At 50.6% G+C, this 17,596-nt stretch overlaps 1 protein-coding gene across 1 annotated transcript in view; it reads left to right on the plus strand.

Annotated features, from left to right (window-relative positions):
• Positions 1-883: 883 nt before the first annotated feature.
• ehmt1b (euchromatic histone-lysine N-methyltransferase 1b) overlaps positions 884-17,596 on the plus strand; it is a gene marked incomplete at its 5' end in the record, with an annotated part of 42,603 nt that continues 25,890 nt past the window's right edge. The window contains 12 exons of the mRNA XM_080529717.1: positions 884-908; positions 2,115-2,198; positions 4,520-4,763; positions 5,079-5,190; positions 5,642-5,825; positions 7,459-7,592; positions 8,938-9,084; positions 11,033-11,113; positions 11,375-11,492; positions 11,920-12,039; positions 14,056-14,192; positions 15,329-15,472. Coding sequence (XP_080385843.1) covers positions 884-908; positions 2,115-2,198; positions 4,520-4,763; positions 5,079-5,190; positions 5,642-5,825; positions 7,459-7,592; positions 8,938-9,084; positions 11,033-11,113; positions 11,375-11,492; positions 11,920-12,039; positions 14,056-14,192; positions 15,329-15,472 — 1,530 coding nt within the window. The remainder of the gene's footprint in view (positions 909-2,114; positions 2,199-4,519; positions 4,764-5,078; positions 5,191-5,641; positions 5,826-7,458; positions 7,593-8,937; positions 9,085-11,032; positions 11,114-11,374; positions 11,493-11,919; positions 12,040-14,055; positions 14,193-15,328; positions 15,473-17,596) is intronic.

A 17,596-nucleotide genomic window follows, 5' to 3' on the forward strand; every position in this document is an offset into this window, starting at 1 on the left:
GCGTGTGTGTGTGTGTGCGTGAGCGTGTGCGTGTGCGTGTGCGTGTGTGTGTGTGTGTGGGGACGCCGACGTCGACGACAGTCATTTGGTGGTGGGGGCTGAGGGGTAATGGGGGGGGGCAGTGGACAGCTGTGGTGGTGGAGAAGGAGGGCTAATGAACAATATCTCCCCAAGCCCAAGAGCACAACATTGATAGTGTGTGTGGGCCAGCGTGACTGTGGGCTTTCTGTGAAGTGGTGGAAGAAGTCCCCTGGTGGAGGAAGAGGAGAAGTGCACGTTTTTTTTTTTACTACAAGAACCACCTTAAGAGCAGACATTTTGTTGGTGGTTTAGAGGCAGGTGTCTGATGGATTGGCCAATCGGGAGGCAGAAGCTCAGAGTGGCAGGGCTGGGGGATGGGCTTGTAAAGGGGGGGACGGCAAGATGGTGCATTTCCTTTCCACAACTGAACCCTTTGACCTGTTTTCCCTCCTCTGAGCAAGGTTATTCAGAAAAATCTCTCTGGCAGAGATAGGGCCTACAGGTTGGGAAATCTCTGTGTGTGTGTGTGTGTGTGTGTGAGAGAGAGAATGTGTTTTCTAAAGGTGTATCTGGTTGTCAAAAAGCCGCGTGAAGACTGTATATCTGTCTGATCTCTCTGTTTTCTTCAGTATTCTCCCTTGGGCCTGTCTGGCTTTCTCCAGTGTTGCTTTATTCTTTGTTTATTGCCGTGCCTGGAGCTGGTGAAGGAAGGTTGCATTAGCTCATAGGGGAAGAGCGTCTGGGAGAAAGAAGAGTTTGGCCTAGGCATGTACCTCTGGAGAGAGAGGAAGACAGACAGACAGAAAGAAAGAAGCAAGAAGAAAATAGGGGGAAGTCAGTGCTGTTGTGCATAGAACCAATGATGGATGAGCTTTCAGATGACAAGCGTAAGTCCCTAACCTCCAGGGTAGATCTACAGTATGTGGGGTCCTCCTGGGGCAGGGCTAGTTGGGTTCTCTCAATGCTAGATGTTGTTGTTGTTCTTGGGGGTTTAGTTAAGGTGTGTCTCCTCTGTTATTAAGGTGTTTCTCCTCCTGTTGATGTGAGAACTTTTAAGGTAATTTCTTTCTGGGTTGGGGCAGTCAGTCCCACTCATATTTTCATTTTTTTTTATTGGATAGAGATTAGTGAAGATAGACAGGAAGGTATGGAGAAGAGGGCATGTCAGCAGGGCATGGGGGCCGGATTCGAACCCATGATGCCAACATGGGCATAATGTGTGCACTGTAGACCGTGGTGCTGGACCACTGGACCACCCCAGGCCACGTTGATGTGAGAACTTTGAGGGCAAGGCCGTTCAGTAGCAGCAGTCAGACCCGAAGCCTGTAACACATGCAGCTGAAGAGGAAGAGGGAGACTCGTTCAGCTGCGCTCCGTCCTGCAGATCGGGCCTTCAGCCAAGAGAGTCGACGAAGGCGGTCGGCGGTGGTGGCGTCTGGGCACGGTGTCGTGCCGTGGTGGTTTTGGCCTTTGCCGAGTGGTTGTACGAGCCTTTCTTCCAGTTTTTTTCGGTTGTCGGTTGTTGGTTGTTTCGCCTGTCCGACCGACCGACTGACTGAGTCACTTTGTGTGGTGTGATGTCCTAGTCTGGATGCCACGTGGGGACTTTCCCAACCAACAGGGTGGGGGGGGGCGGGGGGGGGGGGGTGTCGAGTCAAAACGAGTCTTGTCAGTTTTTAGTTTTTTTTTACGTTTCTCCAACTGAAACGGTGTCTGTTTTTCCAGCCATAGGGATCATGAGCTTCTCTCTCTTCTCACTTCATGCCTCGGATTCCTTGGAATGTGGACGTACTTTAAGAAGGAAGAGGGAAAGCGGGGTGAACCGTTGGTCCGCGGTGTTCTACGCAGAGTAAAAGATCTTGACGATTTCTCGATTAGAAATGAAAGCGAAATACATTTTGTGTTTGTTTGTCCGGCATGTACCTATAATATAACATCCTCATCCCACTTCTACTTCTACTTCTTCTTCTTCTTCTTCTTCTTCTCTGTCAGAGCTGTAGGCTCTTTCTCCGTTTCTCTGTTTCTCTGTTGCTCCGGGCTGTGGATTTCCATCTCTTATGTGTGTGTGTGTGTCTCTTGCGTTCAGCCCACAGGTCTACCCCTAGGCATCGTGGGTAAAGGGGAGCCCATGAAGAGGGACGGCATGGACCCCCCCGGGGACAGAGAGGAGGATGGAGGTGAGGGGTTTTAATGATCCGTGGTGCTGATGGGTTTTATGGCTTTATGGTGTCTTCTTCTTCTATGTGTTGTACTAGTCTGAGGTAAAGTATTCCCCTGTCGGCTGTAAAACGTTCTATATACTCTCGCTGAGCACTTTATTAGGATATACGTTTATATTATTATAACGCTATACTAATAGTGGGTTATATATGGCCTCCCTTTGCTCTCAATTCGGTTGTTAAGTCTGACGTCAAACGTGACGTTTAGCAATTTCTGTGTCCAAACCAAAAATTCCCTGCACCAGAGTACCAGTGTACTAAAGCACCAGAGTACCAGTGTACTAAAGCACCAGAGTACCAGTGTACTAAAGCACCAGAGTACCAGTGTACTAAAGCACCAGAGTACCAGTGTACTAAAGCACCAGAGTACCAGTGTACTACAGCACCAGAGTACCAGTGTACTAAAGCACCAGAGTACCAGTGTACTACAGCACCAGAGTACCAGTGTACTAAAGCACCAGAGTACCAGTGTACTAAAGCACCAGAGTACCAGTGTACTAAAGCACCAGAGTACCAGTGTACTAAAGCGGTAGAATGACAGTTCAATAATTTTTTAGACTCGGATCTATTCATACAACAAGGGACACAGCAGCACTTTCCTGTTTTCCCCATATTTCCATATGTCTTTGAGCCTCGGAAAAGCGCTATATAAATATAATGAATTATTATTGTTACTGAGGCATTTCGAAGAGAGCGCCTCAGCCAACTTTGGACCCGGAAACACGTCACAACTTAACAACCGAATACAGCCTCGATTCATCGTGGCATTGATTCCACAGGATGTTGGAAACATTCTTTTTGAGATTCTAGATTCCATGATGACATGATTGCATCACGCAATTCCTTCAGGTTTTTTCCAGGTGCACTTTCTTTCAAGCTGTGAATCTCCCGTTCTATACCACGTCCCAAAGGTGTTCTGTTGGATTCAGATCCGGTGACTGCGGGGAAGGCCACTGAAGAACACTGAACTCATTGTCATGTTCATGAAACCAGTTTGAGACAACCTTTGCTTTGTGACGCGGTGCATTCATTCACCGCGCTGGAATTGAATACGGGTACATTGTGGCCATGGAAGAGATGCACATGGTCAGCAACAATACTCAAATAGGCTGTGGCATTCGAGCGGTGATTGATTGATTGGTATTAACGGGCCCAAAGTGTGCCCAGTAAACATTCCCCCACACCATTACACCTCCTCCACCAGCCTTGGACTGTTGTCAGGTGTCCAGGTGTTCCTAATAAAGTTCTCAGCGAGTGTATGCCTTTTAGCTGACACTTGTATCCAAAGTGACTTACAGTTTCTCATTTCATTGAGTGCATACTACATTTTTCAGTATATAGGGTCCCCAGCAGGAATCGAACCCACAACCTAAGCGTTGTTAGCACCATGCTCTACCCACTGAGCTACAGAGCACCAGAATCTATTCTAATTGAGTCATCGTGGCTAACTGTCCTACGGCTCCCTCCCTCCCTCCCTCCCTCCCTCCCTCCCTCCGTCCCTCCCTCCGTCCCTCCCTCCGTCCCTCCCTCCCCTCCCTCCCCCCCTCCCTCCCTCCCTGACAAGGTCTCTCACAAGGGCGCCATGCCCGTGTGTTGAACTGTCAGAAGCTAATAAGCTAATGCTCTGATACTCTCAACACATTCTAGATCAGACTCAAGACGCATCAGTTCAGACCGGCCTTCCTACAGCATGGCATTGTGGGTCCTGAGGAACACTGCCCCCCATAGCTGCCTGAGCTCTTTCCTTTTTTTAATATGATTTCATCTTATGCGTCTTTATTTTTTTTGATTTTTTTTTTTGTCCTGCTTCTCTTTGTTTTCTCTACAGTGTCCTTGAGTTTGAGAAAGGCTCTTTTAAATAAATTCTATTATTATTATTATTGTTATTATTAATAAAATTAATTGACATGTGTGGCCTAGGGTGGTCCAGTGGTCTAGCACCGCGGTCTACAATGCATGCATATGTCGGCATGGGTTCGAATCCGGCCCATGCCCTGCTGGCATGCCCTCTCTCCCTTCTTCTCCCTCCTTCCCCTCTGTCTTCACTGTATCTGTCCAATAAAAAAGAAAAATATGAGTTGGACTGCCCAGAAATAACTTTAAAAGAAAAAAACTGACATTAACTGACATTAACTGACAAAGAAACTTACATTAACTGACAAAAAAAAAGAGACATTAACTGACACATGTTTTTACATTAACTGACCAAAAAACGGACTAACTGACATTAACTGACAAAAAAGCTTACATTAACTGACCTGTTGTGTGATGTGTTCCAGAGAGGGAGAAGGAGGCCGCCGCCAGACTAGGCTCCTCCCCCAGACCAGAGGCGGAGCTAAACGGGACCTATGACAGCGCAGCAGACGTGGGCAACGGACACCAGAGCCCCCCCGCCCCCAACCACAAGTTGTCGCCACTGTTGGAGAACGGAATGGCAACGGCGGACACAGACATTATGACACCTCACGGTTCCGTCACCGGTAGCAACGGATACATCCTCAGCAAACAGCAGCAGCAGCAACTGCAGGAGGAGAGGGAGAGGGGGGGGGCGGGGTCTGCCATGGGGGGGGGGACAGGGGGTTTGGGGGGGGCAGCGGTGGCGGGGGTGACGGGCTCCCCGCACAGGACTAACTGGTTGCCCATGGGCACCGCCATGATGGGACACCAAACCACCAAACCCCTCCCGCCCCCCACGGCTGGCCACGCCCACTCCCACGCCCGAGGTCCAGGGGTGCTAAGGACTGACGCCAGTGCCGGGACCACAGTGGCGGGACAGGGGGGGGGAGGCGCAGAGACAGAGACTAAAAACGGCCCCTCCCCCTCCCCCACCTCCACCCCCACCCTCACCCCTCCTCATCCTTCGCCACCACCAACAACTCTCACAACGCCAGTCACAGTACACAGAGCACGCAAGACCATGTCCAGGCCAGCCTCCAACCAGACACTAAAGGTGAGAGAGAGAGAGAGAGAGTGTGTGAGAGAGTGAGTGAGTGAGTGAGAGAGAGTGAGCAAGTGAGATTGAGTGAGAGAGAGAGAGAGTGTGAGAGAGAGAGTGGTTGAGAGAGAGAGAGAGAGAGAGAGTGTGAGATAGAGTGAGTGAGAGAGAGAGTGTGAGAGAGAGAGTGGTTGAGAGAGAGAGAGGTTGAGAGAGAGAGAGAGTGTGTGAGAGAGTGATACTGAGAGTGAGAGAGATGGGATTGAACCGTTGAGGAGGTTCTGTGATCTTTGACCTTTGATATTTATTTGTCTGTCTATTCATGTCTCTCTTTTACCTGTTCAATCTTTCAACGAAGACGTCTGCTGTGACGTCGTTTACGTTTGACGTTGAAGTTCCTACTATCAGCATGAAACGCAGACCCGACCACACCGTGTCCGCTAACGTTGTTCTGTCTCCTCCGTAGCTTCTAAACAGGGAATTAAAAGAACCAAACATTGCGAAAGAGGAGAGTCGGGTCGGACCAGAGGCGGAGAAACCACAGCAGACGCCTCCTTCCCAGAACCAGCTACCTCAGAGCCAGAACGATGTCCTGGCCGTCGCCCAGGTCAAGCCCCAGCCAGGTCAGACAGCCCTGGCTGGAAACAACAGTATGTTAGGGGAGGGGAGGCGGGGGTGGGGGTCCTCTCATACACCCACCACTGACCAGTGGGAACTCATTGTGTCTTTCCTCCTCTTAAAGACGTCTTCTGTCTCTCAATGTGGATCTCTAGTTCCTTCTGTAGCCTGACAACATTCACTAGAACTAACACCCACCACTGACTAGTGGGAGCAGGGCTCGACATTAACGCTGTTTTACTTGTCCGGAGCAAGTAAAACTTTCGCCGGGTTTGTTTGCGCGAGCCCGACGACGCTGCTCGATCCTGGATATGTTTACCTGTGTGCAGGAAGAACAACAGACGGCGCAGGTGCCAGACCAGACTAGATGATCGTGAGTGAAGATATTATCAAAGCGTACGGGTGATCGACAGACTTTGATAATATCTTCACTCACGATCTGTTGTCCCGGCAAGTAAAACGGAGTTAATGTCGAGTCCTGCACTAGAACTAACACCCACCACTGACCAGTGGGAACTCATTGTATCTTTCCTCCTCTTAAAGAAGTCTGTCTGTCTCACTGTGGGGCTCTAGTTCCCTCTGTAGCCTGACAACATTCACTAGAACTTTGATTAGCCGATCTCGCTTTGATTGAACTGGACGGAGCGCTGAGAATGTGCTCGTAGTTTTATCCTCCTATGTGGGTCTCTGGTTCCCTCTAGCCTGACTGACAAGTCTAACGAGACCTGATTAAACACTCGATCAGCCTTTCTCTCTCACACAATAGATTTAACAGCTTGACGTAAAAATGTCTGATGTCTGTAGCGCTACACCCACCCTTTGGAACTCTCTCTCTCCCCACAATGATCCGCAATGCCCCCCTACCCTGGACACTTTCAAACCAGTCCTCAAAACCCATCTGTTCACCAAGGCCTTCGGCCCCTAGTTTAGTTTTGCCGCTGTCGCTGTCTCTGTGTTTTTGTTTTGTTCTGTCTGTCTGTCTGACTTTCTGTCTGTCAATTCTGTAAAGCGTCCTTGGGTTTGTGAAAGGCGCTATATAAAACCAAGTTGTTATTATTATTATTATTATAGCTCCGTGTAACTCTCTCTCTCTTTCTCTCTGTAACTCTCTCTCTCTCTCTGTAACTCTCTCTCTCTCTGTGTAACTCTCTCTCTCTCTCTGTGTAACTCTCTCTCTCTCTGTAACTCTCTCTCTGTGTAACTCTCTCTCTCTCTGTAACTCTCTCTCTCTCTGTGTAACTCTTTCTCTCTCTCTCTGTAACTCTCTCTCTCTCTGTGTGACTCTCTCTCTAACTCTCTCTCTGTGTAACTCTCTCTCTCTGTGTAACTCTCTCTAACTCTCTCTCTGTGTAACTCTCTCTCTCTAACTCTCTGTGACTCTCTCTGTGTAACTCTCTCTCTCTAACTCTCTCTCTGTGTAACTCTCTCTCTCTAACTCTCTCTGTAACTCTCTCTCTCTGTGTGTAACTCTCTCTCTCTCTGTGTAACTCTCTCTCTCTAACTCTCTGTGTAACTCTCTCTCTCTCTCTGTGTAACTCTCTCTCTCTCTCTCTCTGTGTAACTCTCTCTCTCTCTCTCTGTGTAACTCTCTCTCTCTCTCTCTGTGTGTAACACTCTCTCTCTCTCTCTGTGTAACTCTCTCTCTCTCTCTCTCTGTTCCGTCAGCGTTGGCGTCGAGGAAGAAGAAGAGGAAGATGGGGACGTACAGCCTGGTCCCCAAGAAGAAAACCAAAGTGCTGAGGCAGAGGACGGTGCTGGAGATGTTCAAGGAACTTCAACAGTCGACTCAGAGCTCACAGGTCTCAGCTCTCCTCCTCCTCCTCCTCCTCCTACTACTCCTCCTCCTCCTTCTGCTCCTCCTCCTCCTCGTCCTGCTCCTCCTCCTCCTCCTCCTCCTACTCCTCCTCCTCCTCCCCCTCCTCCTCCTCCTACTCCTCCTCCCCCTCCTCCTCCTCCTCCTCCCCCTCCTCCTCCTCCTTCTCCTCCCTCTCCCCCTCCTCCTCCTCCTACTCCTCCTCCCCCTCCTCCTCCTCCTCCCCCTCCTCCTCCCCCTCCTCCTCCCCCTCCTCCTCCTACTCCTCCTCCTCCTCCTCCTCCTCCCCCTCCTCCTCCCCCTCCTCCTCCCCCTCCTCCTCCTCCTCCCCCTCCTCCTCCCCCTCCTCCTACTCCTCCTCCCCCTCCTCCTACTCCTCCTCCTACTCCTCCTCCCCCTCCTCCTCCTCCTCCTTCTCCTCCTACTCCTCCTCCCCCTCCTCCTCCCCCTCCTCCTACTCCTCCTCCTCCTCCTACTCCTCCTCCCCCTCCTCCTCCTCCTCCTCCCCCCCTCCCCCTCCTCCTCCTCCCCCTCCTCCTCCTCCTTCTCCTCCCCTCCCTCCTCCCGAGGATGACAAAAAGCTATCATATGGTGTCGCGAATAGGTCAAAAATTCTATCCAAAGAGGTCTAAAAAAGGTCTTAAGTTTTACTTGTTGAAACTTGTAGGAACCCTGTATATAAGTCTGATGTATTATTATTCATCTTAATCTCATAAGGGGGCGGCTGTGGCTCAGCGGTAGAGGCCGGCGTCTAATGACCTCAAGGTCGCCAGACCTCTAGAGCATAAATGCTTTTTGTTGTCCTGACAAACGATGACAAACTTTGAATCCCTTTCCCCGTTCCTTTCCTCTATTGGTGTCAAGAGCCTTTCTGATGTAATGTTTCTAATATAATAATATATACGCCATTTAGATGACGCTTTTATCCAAAGTGACTTACATTGCAGTGAGTGCATACATGTTTCAGTATATATAATCCCAGCGGGATTCGAACCCACAACCTTAGCGTTGCTAGCGCTACCAACTGAGCCACAGAGGACCACAACGTTTCTCCATCACCGTCTTGTTCTGCTGTCTCTCTCCCTCCCTCTCTCTCTCTCTCTCTCCCTCTCTCTCTCTCTCTCTCTCTCTCCCTCCCTCTCTCCCCCCCCTCTCTCCCTCTCTCTCTCTCTCTCTCTCTCTCTCTCTGTCTCCCTCCCTCTCTCCCTCTCTCCCCCCCCCTCTCTCTCCCTCCCTCTCTCCCCCCCTCTCTCCCTCTCTCTCTCCCTCTCCGTCCTGATGTAATGTTTCTCCCTCTCAGTCTTGTTCTTCTGTTCTTCTCTCTCCCGCAGCCTAAAGAGGTAGCGCACGTGAACGGAGAGAGGCTGGAGAACGAGTCGGAGGAGGAAGAGTCTGAGGACGGAGAGGACTCTGATGAAGAGGAGGAGCACGCCCGTGACGAAGGCCAAACGGCGGCCCAGGAGAAGAGCCGAACGCAGGTTGGGACTTGATGAAAGCTCTCTCTCTGCTTAGTTCGCCTCCTGCTAGTCTAGAGTCTGTGTCAAACATAGCTTGTTCAGTCGTCACTGAGCCGTCAGAAGCTGATGTTCACAATGAAATTACTGACAGGACTAGATCAGATCAGATATCGGACGCACCAGTCAGATATCACAAGGAAGCAGCCACACACGTTTTTTCAATTTAAAACACGTTATTTGTTTCCCGACTGTTGGACATTTCTATTGCTAACGTCTAACCAGCTAGCTAGCTAGCTTCTGTAAACAACTCTAGGATGAGGAGGAAAAACGACAGTGTGAGTTAGAGGGAGTAGCTTTCTCAGACTCGGTCGAATTTCCTGTTCTAGGAAGATCCAGTCAGGTTCTGTCTTTTATGTGGGTCTCCATCTCAGGATGAGGATAACAGGTGTCAGAGAAGCACCTGCTGAACCCTGCTGCTAGCTTCACGTCACCATCCCTCCAGACCACGTTGTTCTCACGCCTCCTTCAGCGGTCTGGAGAACGTTAGATTAGCCGATCTGGTTTGGGTTGACCTGGACGCAGCGATGGGAGAATGAGCTCGCAATTTCATTGGATGTTTACATTTCCAAGAATGTAAACGTCAATGCCCATAAAATGGTTGCTTGTTATTATGTACACCATTGTTTTCCTAACCGGGTCGGACTATTTCCAGAGAGTTGTTGCCTATGCTAGCTTGCAACATTTTTTTTTAAATTATTTTTTTTTCAGATTTTATCCCTTTTTCACCCAATTTGGTAGCCAATTGAACCCAACCTAGCATCCATTTATCCCCTGCCTATTGCATAGGATCCGCCGCACGACCCCGTGGCCGGCAGTCCCAGAGGAGGCCGCCAGGCAGACTAGCTGACTGGCTCCTCGAGCCCAGCACCGTTATTCCGGCACCTAGGGGGTGGTGTTGCGCGACGGATCCTTGTCCGGAAATACTCCTATACCCGCCCTCGGGAGCGGCCGCCCAATATGCCGCTCCCCGTGTGTGCCCCAGCCATATCCGGATCTGGCGAGCTGGGATTCGAACCCAGTCCCCGGTGGGCAGCATGCACTAGTGGCCAGTGCTTAGACCGCTACACCACCGTGGGGCACCAATGCTAGCTTGCAACATTGAAGAAAGCCCTTGTTTTGAAGAAACATTGAAGAAAACCCTTAGTAATGTTTCTTTGAAGCTCCGCTCAGGCGAGGTAGGGTTTGGTTTGACGTGTTGCGAAGTGTCACAAGAGTGTTTCCACCTCTTTGTAGCTACCGTACTTTCTGCAAAGGATTTCCCCAGGCTTTCTGAACTAGGAATAGACGCTAAAAGTGAAAGCCCGAAAACAATCATTTACAATTCAATCTGACAGCAGGAATGAGGAAGTGCATATATCAGGGTTCCCGCGCTGGTCTTAAAAAGCCTTAAAGTCTAAAATCCAGCAATCCGATGCACAAGGCCTAAAAAGGTCTCAAATTTCAGTTATTCGGTCTAAAAATGAGGTGCTAGGTCTTAAAAAATGAGATCCTACAAGGAAATCAGTCCGACCACATCTATTTACGCGGAAATGGCAGTGAAATCCCTAATTTCATCACCTCGAGGATGACAAAAAGCTATCATATGGTGTCGCGATTGGTCTAAAATTCTATTCAAAGAGGTCTAAAAAGGTCTTACATTTGACTTGTTGAAACTTGTAGGAACCCTGATATAGATATATATATATATATATATATATATCTGAAGGTGTCCGGTGTCACTGGATTATGACAGGTGGCGTGACTCTGTCCACACTGATTGTAGCTCAGGAGAAGTGACGTCACGCTAGAGTGATGATCCTCGACTGAAGTCCAACGGTCTGGTCAACGGTCTGATCATGATAGACAGATAGAAAGACAGATAGACAGATAGATAGAGAGAACGGTTTGTAATGAAGCCGGCTGTGTCCAGGGGGAGCACGGAGAGGAGCAGGACTCTGACGACGTCTCGGGTGAAGAGGAAGGGGAGGAAGAGGGGAACGAGTCTGACCTGGTAAGAACACACAACCTCCCGGCATCACCTCATCACCTCCCTCTGTCCAGTCTGCCCCATTACATTACATTACCCCCCGCCCCCCGCCCCCCCCTCCCGCAGACACAGACTCCACGAAGTGTCGGTGTGTTCAAAAGAATCATTCCCAAGCACCATTCCTCACCCTCGTTTTTCACCCAGTCTATTTTGAGGAGAGAAGAATATTCTCCATCTTAACTTAAATCCCCTCCTACGCATTGTGTCTATGTGCTTCATCCACAGAGCTCGGAGTCCAGCTTGAAGAAGCGGTTGAAAAAGAAGGCGAAGGGAGACAGCGCCTGGCTGAGGCCGCCGAGGAAACGGAAACGGAAGAGCAAGCCCAAGTCTGAGGGCATCGCCGGTACTGAAGCCCACCTCTCCTCACCACCCCGCCTCACCCACAACCACACACAATGAACATAAAACAGAGATAACTCGTGACGTTAGAATTATAAGGTTCTATCTCCATTTTTGTCAAAATTTAGTTTTTTACATAACCTGATCCATTAGGTGTTTATTAATGCCTGTGTGGTGTTATTTTTAAAATGTTGACATGTTTGAGTTAGTAATTCATAAAATACAAAGGTTCCATCTCACAGAACATAATGGAATGTAAAAACTTTGACGCTCAATATCTCTGAACTACCCTAAACGGAGATAGAACCTTATAATTCTAAGCTCACGATATTATGTCCTCCTCCCTTTTGTCCTCTCTCCTAACTCTTGTTATGCCTTGTTAACTCTTCCCCTTTGTCCTCCAGGACTAGAGGCCCAGTCCCAGAGCCCAGGACAGGCTCAGGTCCAGGCCCAGGCCCAAGCGGGCCTAAGTCAGGAATACACCGAAGTTCCCCTCGAATCTCTGGACCTAAAAGCCCAGGAGGAGCTGCTGCTTTCCTCTCCCAACACAGGTGAGCAGCAGGAGAAGGAGGAGAAGGAGGAGGGGATTGTGGGAAGGCTCCTCGGTTGGTGAACTGTGGGGTTTCCTGTGCACAGTTTGGCCTTGGTGTTTCTGAGGGCAGAGTTTGGCAAAGGCAAGGTCCTCTGTCCTCGCGTGGCCTGGTGACTCATCACAGCAGCTCTAAGCTGGTGAGCGCCCCCTGGTGGTCACTAAAATACCTGATGATGATGATGATGATAAAAAAAAAAAAAAAAATCTTGTTATTCGCCGCCACTGTTCAAGCGCATAAATCACCGGCTGTAGTCAAGTTACTATTGTGAGTAGCTGTCATAGTCGTGCAGATGAGGACGAACGATTAGGAAGAGGAGTAGTCGCCGAATTGCCTCTAAGTCAGTTGGCAGTTGGCAGTTTGTGTGTGAGAGGAATACCTTTGCCCAGCTGCTCCTGAGCGGTGAGCCTGACGCGGGGTCGTCTGTCCTGACGCGTGCTGGAGGGCGGCTGTGGCGCAGGTGGTAGAGCCGCCGTCTCATGATCGGCCAGGTTGGCAGATCGGCGGTTCGAGCCCCGGCTGGCCACATGTCGAGGTGTCCTTGGGAAAGACACTGAACCCCAAATTGCTCCCAGTGAGCGGGGCCGGCGCCTTGCATGGTAGCTTGCCGCCATTGGTGTGTGTGTGAATGGGTGAATAATAATAATAATAATAAAATAATACATTAGACTTATATAGCGCTTTTCTAGACACTCAAAGACGCTTTACGAACTGAAAAGGTCGAGTAGTAACAATAAAAAGAAACAAAAGGGAAATAGAAGAAAGTATAGGGGGCTAATTGAGGTAGTGCTGGGGACACATGGGAAGGGAATGAACGAGAGGCCGTTGGAAAGCGCTTTGGATAAAGGCGTTATATAAGTGTAGTCCGTTTACCGTTTACCATTTTGTCGTCTGTCTGTCCTGACGTGAGGCTGTCTGTCTGTCCTGACGTGTGGCTGTCTGTCTGTCCTGACGTGAGGCTGTCTGTCCTGACGTGAGGCTGTCTGTCTGTCCTGACGTGAGGCTGTCTGTCTGCCCTGACGTGAGGCTGTCTGTCTGCCCTGACGTGAGGCTGTCTGTCCTGACGTGTGTCTGTCTGTCCTGACGTGTGGCTGTCTGTCTGTCCTGACGTGTGTCTGTCTGTCCTGACGTGTGTCTGTCTGTCCTGACGTGAGGCTGGCTGTCTGTCCTGACGTGTGTCTGTCTGTCTGTCCTGACGTGAGGCTGGCTGTCTGTCCTGACATGTGTCTGTCTGTCTGTCCTGACGTGAGGCTGTCTGTCTGTCCTGACGTGTGGTGGTCTGTCTGTCCTGACGTGTGGTGGTCTGTCTGTCTGTCCTGACGTGTGTCTGTCTGTCCTGACTAGTGCTGTCCCAAACGACTATTTTTCTAACGATTAATCTAGCGATTATTTTATAGATTATTCGATTAGTCTAACGACTAATTTATCGATAAGTCTAACGATAATTTTTGTACTGTAAAAAATTTAAATAAAAAAAAACGTATTTGTCTCCACCTCACTGCTATGTTTAGCCAACTTGAATGCCAACATGGCCATTTAGAAGTCTGTCCATCACCACAACACATAGCTAGCTAACGTTACTCTCGCTGCTATGTTATGATTAGCTAAATTGATGCTAACGTAGCATGCGAGCTACGAGCTAGATAACGTACAGTAGGTGCTCGCACCACAATGACAATAGGCTACCGTAGCTAGCCAGCTACATAGCTAACGTTACTAACACCAGAAGACAAGACATACGAACTGTGGTGAGCTACATTGCTTGTGTAACATTAGCTAGTAGCTATCCATTTTTCACTCATACACTTAATTGTCTCGCCTGGTAAAATAAAGGTTTAAAAAATAAATAAAAACATTTGTCTGTCTGTCCTGACGTGAGGCTGTCTGTCTGTCTGTCCTGACGTGTGGTGGTCTGTCTGTCCTGATGTGTGTCTGTCTGTCCTGACGTGTGGTGGTCTGTCTGTCCAGGTGTTTCAGGAGCTGCGGGCGGGGCGGAGGCGGACATGACGCAGGAGCTGTCTCTCTGCAGCTGTCGCATGGAGACGCCCAAGAGCCGGGAGGTCCTCACCCTGGCCGACAGGAAGTGCATGGCTACGGAGAGCGTTGATGGACAGGTGAGCCAGCCAATAGGGAGAGTTCAGCTCAGGCCATTTACATTTTTATATTTTCCATTTTCAGCATTTAGCAGATGCCTTTATCCAAAACGACTTACAACAAATACATTTTGTCTAAGTAAGTGAATCACCTGTCCATCGGTCATCGTTAGAGAAATAAATCTATGCTAGGACCAGGGGCCATCGGCAGTTACAGAAGGAAGAAAGAATTAATGTTTTATTTTATTTTTTATTAATGGGCCATTTGGGTTTTTAACAACATAATCGTCTGTTGTTATTCCAAATAGCTGGTGCATTATGGGTAGCCTTGATGGAGGCTATAATATCCCCCAATTCTCCACATGTTACTGCCCTCATTCAACTATTCACCTCGTGTTTCCCGTTAATTACCTTCACCGTTGACAGCAATGTAATCCGCTAGCACCCCACCCCCCCTGTCGACGATGTTTTTTAATGGATATTATTATTATATCAGTCTCACAACATCCTATTACTGGGTCTCATTGTGTCTATCCTCTTTTATTCTGTCACTTTTGTCCCTCTATCTTCTCTCTGCTCTCTCTCTCTCTCTGTCTCACTTTACATCTCTCTCTTCATCTCTCCCTCCATCTCTCTCTCCATCTCTCCCTCCATCTCTCCCTCCATCTCCCTCCACCTCTCCCTCCATCTCTCCCTCCATCTCCCTCCACCTCTCCCTCCATCTCTCCCTCCATCTCCCTCCATCTCTCCCTCCATCTCTCTCTCAATCTCTCCCTCCATCTCTCCCTCCATCTCTCCCTCCATCTCTCTCTCCATCTCTCCCTCCATCTCCCTCCACCTCTCCCTCCATCTCTCCCTCAATCTCTCCCTTCATCTCTCTCTCCATCTCTCCCTCCGTCTCTCCCTCCGTCTCTCCCTCCGTCTCCCCCTCCGTCTCTCTCTCCATCTCTCCCTCCATCTCTCTCTCCATCTCTCCCTCCATCTCCCTCCACCTCTCCCTCCATCTCTCCCTCCATCTCGCTCCATCTCTCCCTCCATCTCTCCCTCCATCTCTCCCTCCATCTCTCCCTTCATCTCTCCCTCCACCTCTCCCTCCACCTCTCCCTCCACCTCTCCCTCCATCTCCCTCCCCCTCCCTCCCCCCCCCCCCTCCCTAGCTGAGTCGGTGTCAGGGTGCGGTGCTGAAGCAGGAGATGATGCGGCCGTCTAACTCCGTGCAGCTGCTGGTTCTGTGTGAGGACCACCGGGCCGGCATGGTCAAGCACCAGTGCTGCCCCGGGTGTGGCTTCTTCTGCAGGGCGGTGAGTACTGGTTGGGGTGGGGGGGTGGGGGAGTACTGGCTGGTGGGGGGGGGGGGGGGGGGGGGTGTGAGTACTGATTGGTGGCCTGGTTGGGTGGGGGGGGGGGGGGGCAACATCTGGTTCTGGGTTGAAAGGTCTTACAGCACAGCAACTATTCGGACACGGACACACACACACACACACACACACACACACACACAACATGTTCTTGGTTGAAAGGTCTTACAGCACAGCAACTATTCGGACACAGACACGGACACACACACACACACACACACACACACACACACAACATGTTCTTGGTTGAAAGGTCTTACAGCACAGCAACTATTCGGACACGGACACACACACACACACACACACACAACACACAACACAGACACACACACACAGACACACACACACACACACACGCACACACACACACACACACGCACACACACACACACACACACACACACACACAGATTAAGGATTCTGATGGACTGGAAGACACTTTGAATGGAGATTCTCCATTGAACATGGATGTAACTCCAGGATTAAGGGGTAAAGTGGGTCCAAGAAAGAAAGAAAGAAGTCCCTAAATGCTTCTCTTTGGGCTGTGGCTGTCACCTCCCTAAACAAACCATCTCTCCCTCCATCTCTCCCTCCATCTCCCTCCGTCTCTCCCTCCATCTCTCGCTCCGTCTCTCCCTCCTCCTCTCCCTCCATCTCTCCCTCCACCTCTCCCTCCATCTCCCTCCATCTCTCCCTCCGTCTCTCCCTCCATCTCTCCCTCCATCTCTCCCTCCATCTCTCCCTCCATCTCTCTCTCCATCTCTCCCTCCATCTCCCTCCACCTCTCCCTCCACCTCTCCCTCCATCTCTCCCTCCACCTCTCCCTCCATCTCTCCCTCCACCTCTCCCTCCATCTCTCCCTCCATCTCTCCCTCCATCTCCCTCCATCTCTCCCTCCATCTCTCTCCATCTCTCCCTCCATCTCCCTCCATCTCTCTCAATCTCTCCCTTCATCTCTCCCTCCATCTCTCCCTCCATCTCTCCCTACGTCTCTCCCTCTGTCTCTCCCTCCATCTCTCCCTCCACCTCTCCCTCCATCTCTCCCTCCATCTCTCCCTCCATCTCCCTTCATCTCTCCCTCCACCTCTCCCTCCATCTCCCTCCACCTCTCCCTCCACCTCTCCCTCCATCTCTCCCTCCATCTCTCCCTCCATCTCTCCCTTCATCTCTCCCTCCACCTCCCTCCGTCTCTCCCTCCATCTCTCCCTCCATCTCTCCCTCCACCTCTCCCTCCATCTCTCCCTCCATCTCTCCCTCCATCTCCCTTCATCTCTCCCTCCACCTCCCTCCGTATCTCCCTCCGTCTCACCCTCCATCTCCCTCCATCTCTCCCTCCATCTCTCCCTCCATCTCTCCCTCCATCTCTCCCTCCATCTCTCCCTTCATCTCTCCCTCCATCTCTCCCTCCATCTCTCCCTCCATCTCCCTCCATCTCCCTCCATCTCTCCCTCCATCTCCCTCCATCTCTCCCTCCATCTCTCTCTCCATCTCTCCCTCCATCTCCCTCCACCTCTCCCTCCATCTCTCCCTCCACCTCTCCCTCCATCTCTCCCTCCATCTCCCTCCATCTCTCCCTCCATCTCTCCCTCCATCTCTCTCTCCATCTCTCCCTCCATCTCTCTCAATCTCTCCCTTCATCTCTCCCTCCATCTCTCCCTCCATCTCTCCCTACGTCTCTCCCTCTGTCTCTCCCTCCGTCTCTCCCTCCGTCTCTCCCTCCATCTCTCCCTCCATCTCTCCCTCCACCTCTCCCTCCATCTCCCTCCATCTCTCCCTCCACCTCTCCCTCCATCTCTCCCGCCATCTCCCTTCATCTCTCCCTCCATCTCTCCCTCCACCTCCCTCCGTATCTCCCTCTGTCTCACCCTCCATCTCTCTCTCCATCTCTCCCTCCATCTCTCCCTCCATCTCTCCCTCCATCTCTCCCTCCATCTCTCTCTCCATCTCTCCCTCCATCTCTCCCTTCATCTCTCCCTCCATCTCTCCCTCCATCTCCCTCCACCTCTCCCTCCATCTCTCCCTCCATCTCTCTCTCAATCTCTCCCTTCATCTCCCTCCATCTCTCTC

The sequence above is a fragment of the Nansenia antarctica genome, assembly GCF_963989245.1.
Source record: "Nansenia antarctica genome assembly, chromosome: 4".
NCBI classification, from domain to species: Eukaryota; Metazoa; Chordata; class Actinopteri; order Argentiniformes; family Microstomatidae; genus Nansenia; species Nansenia antarctica.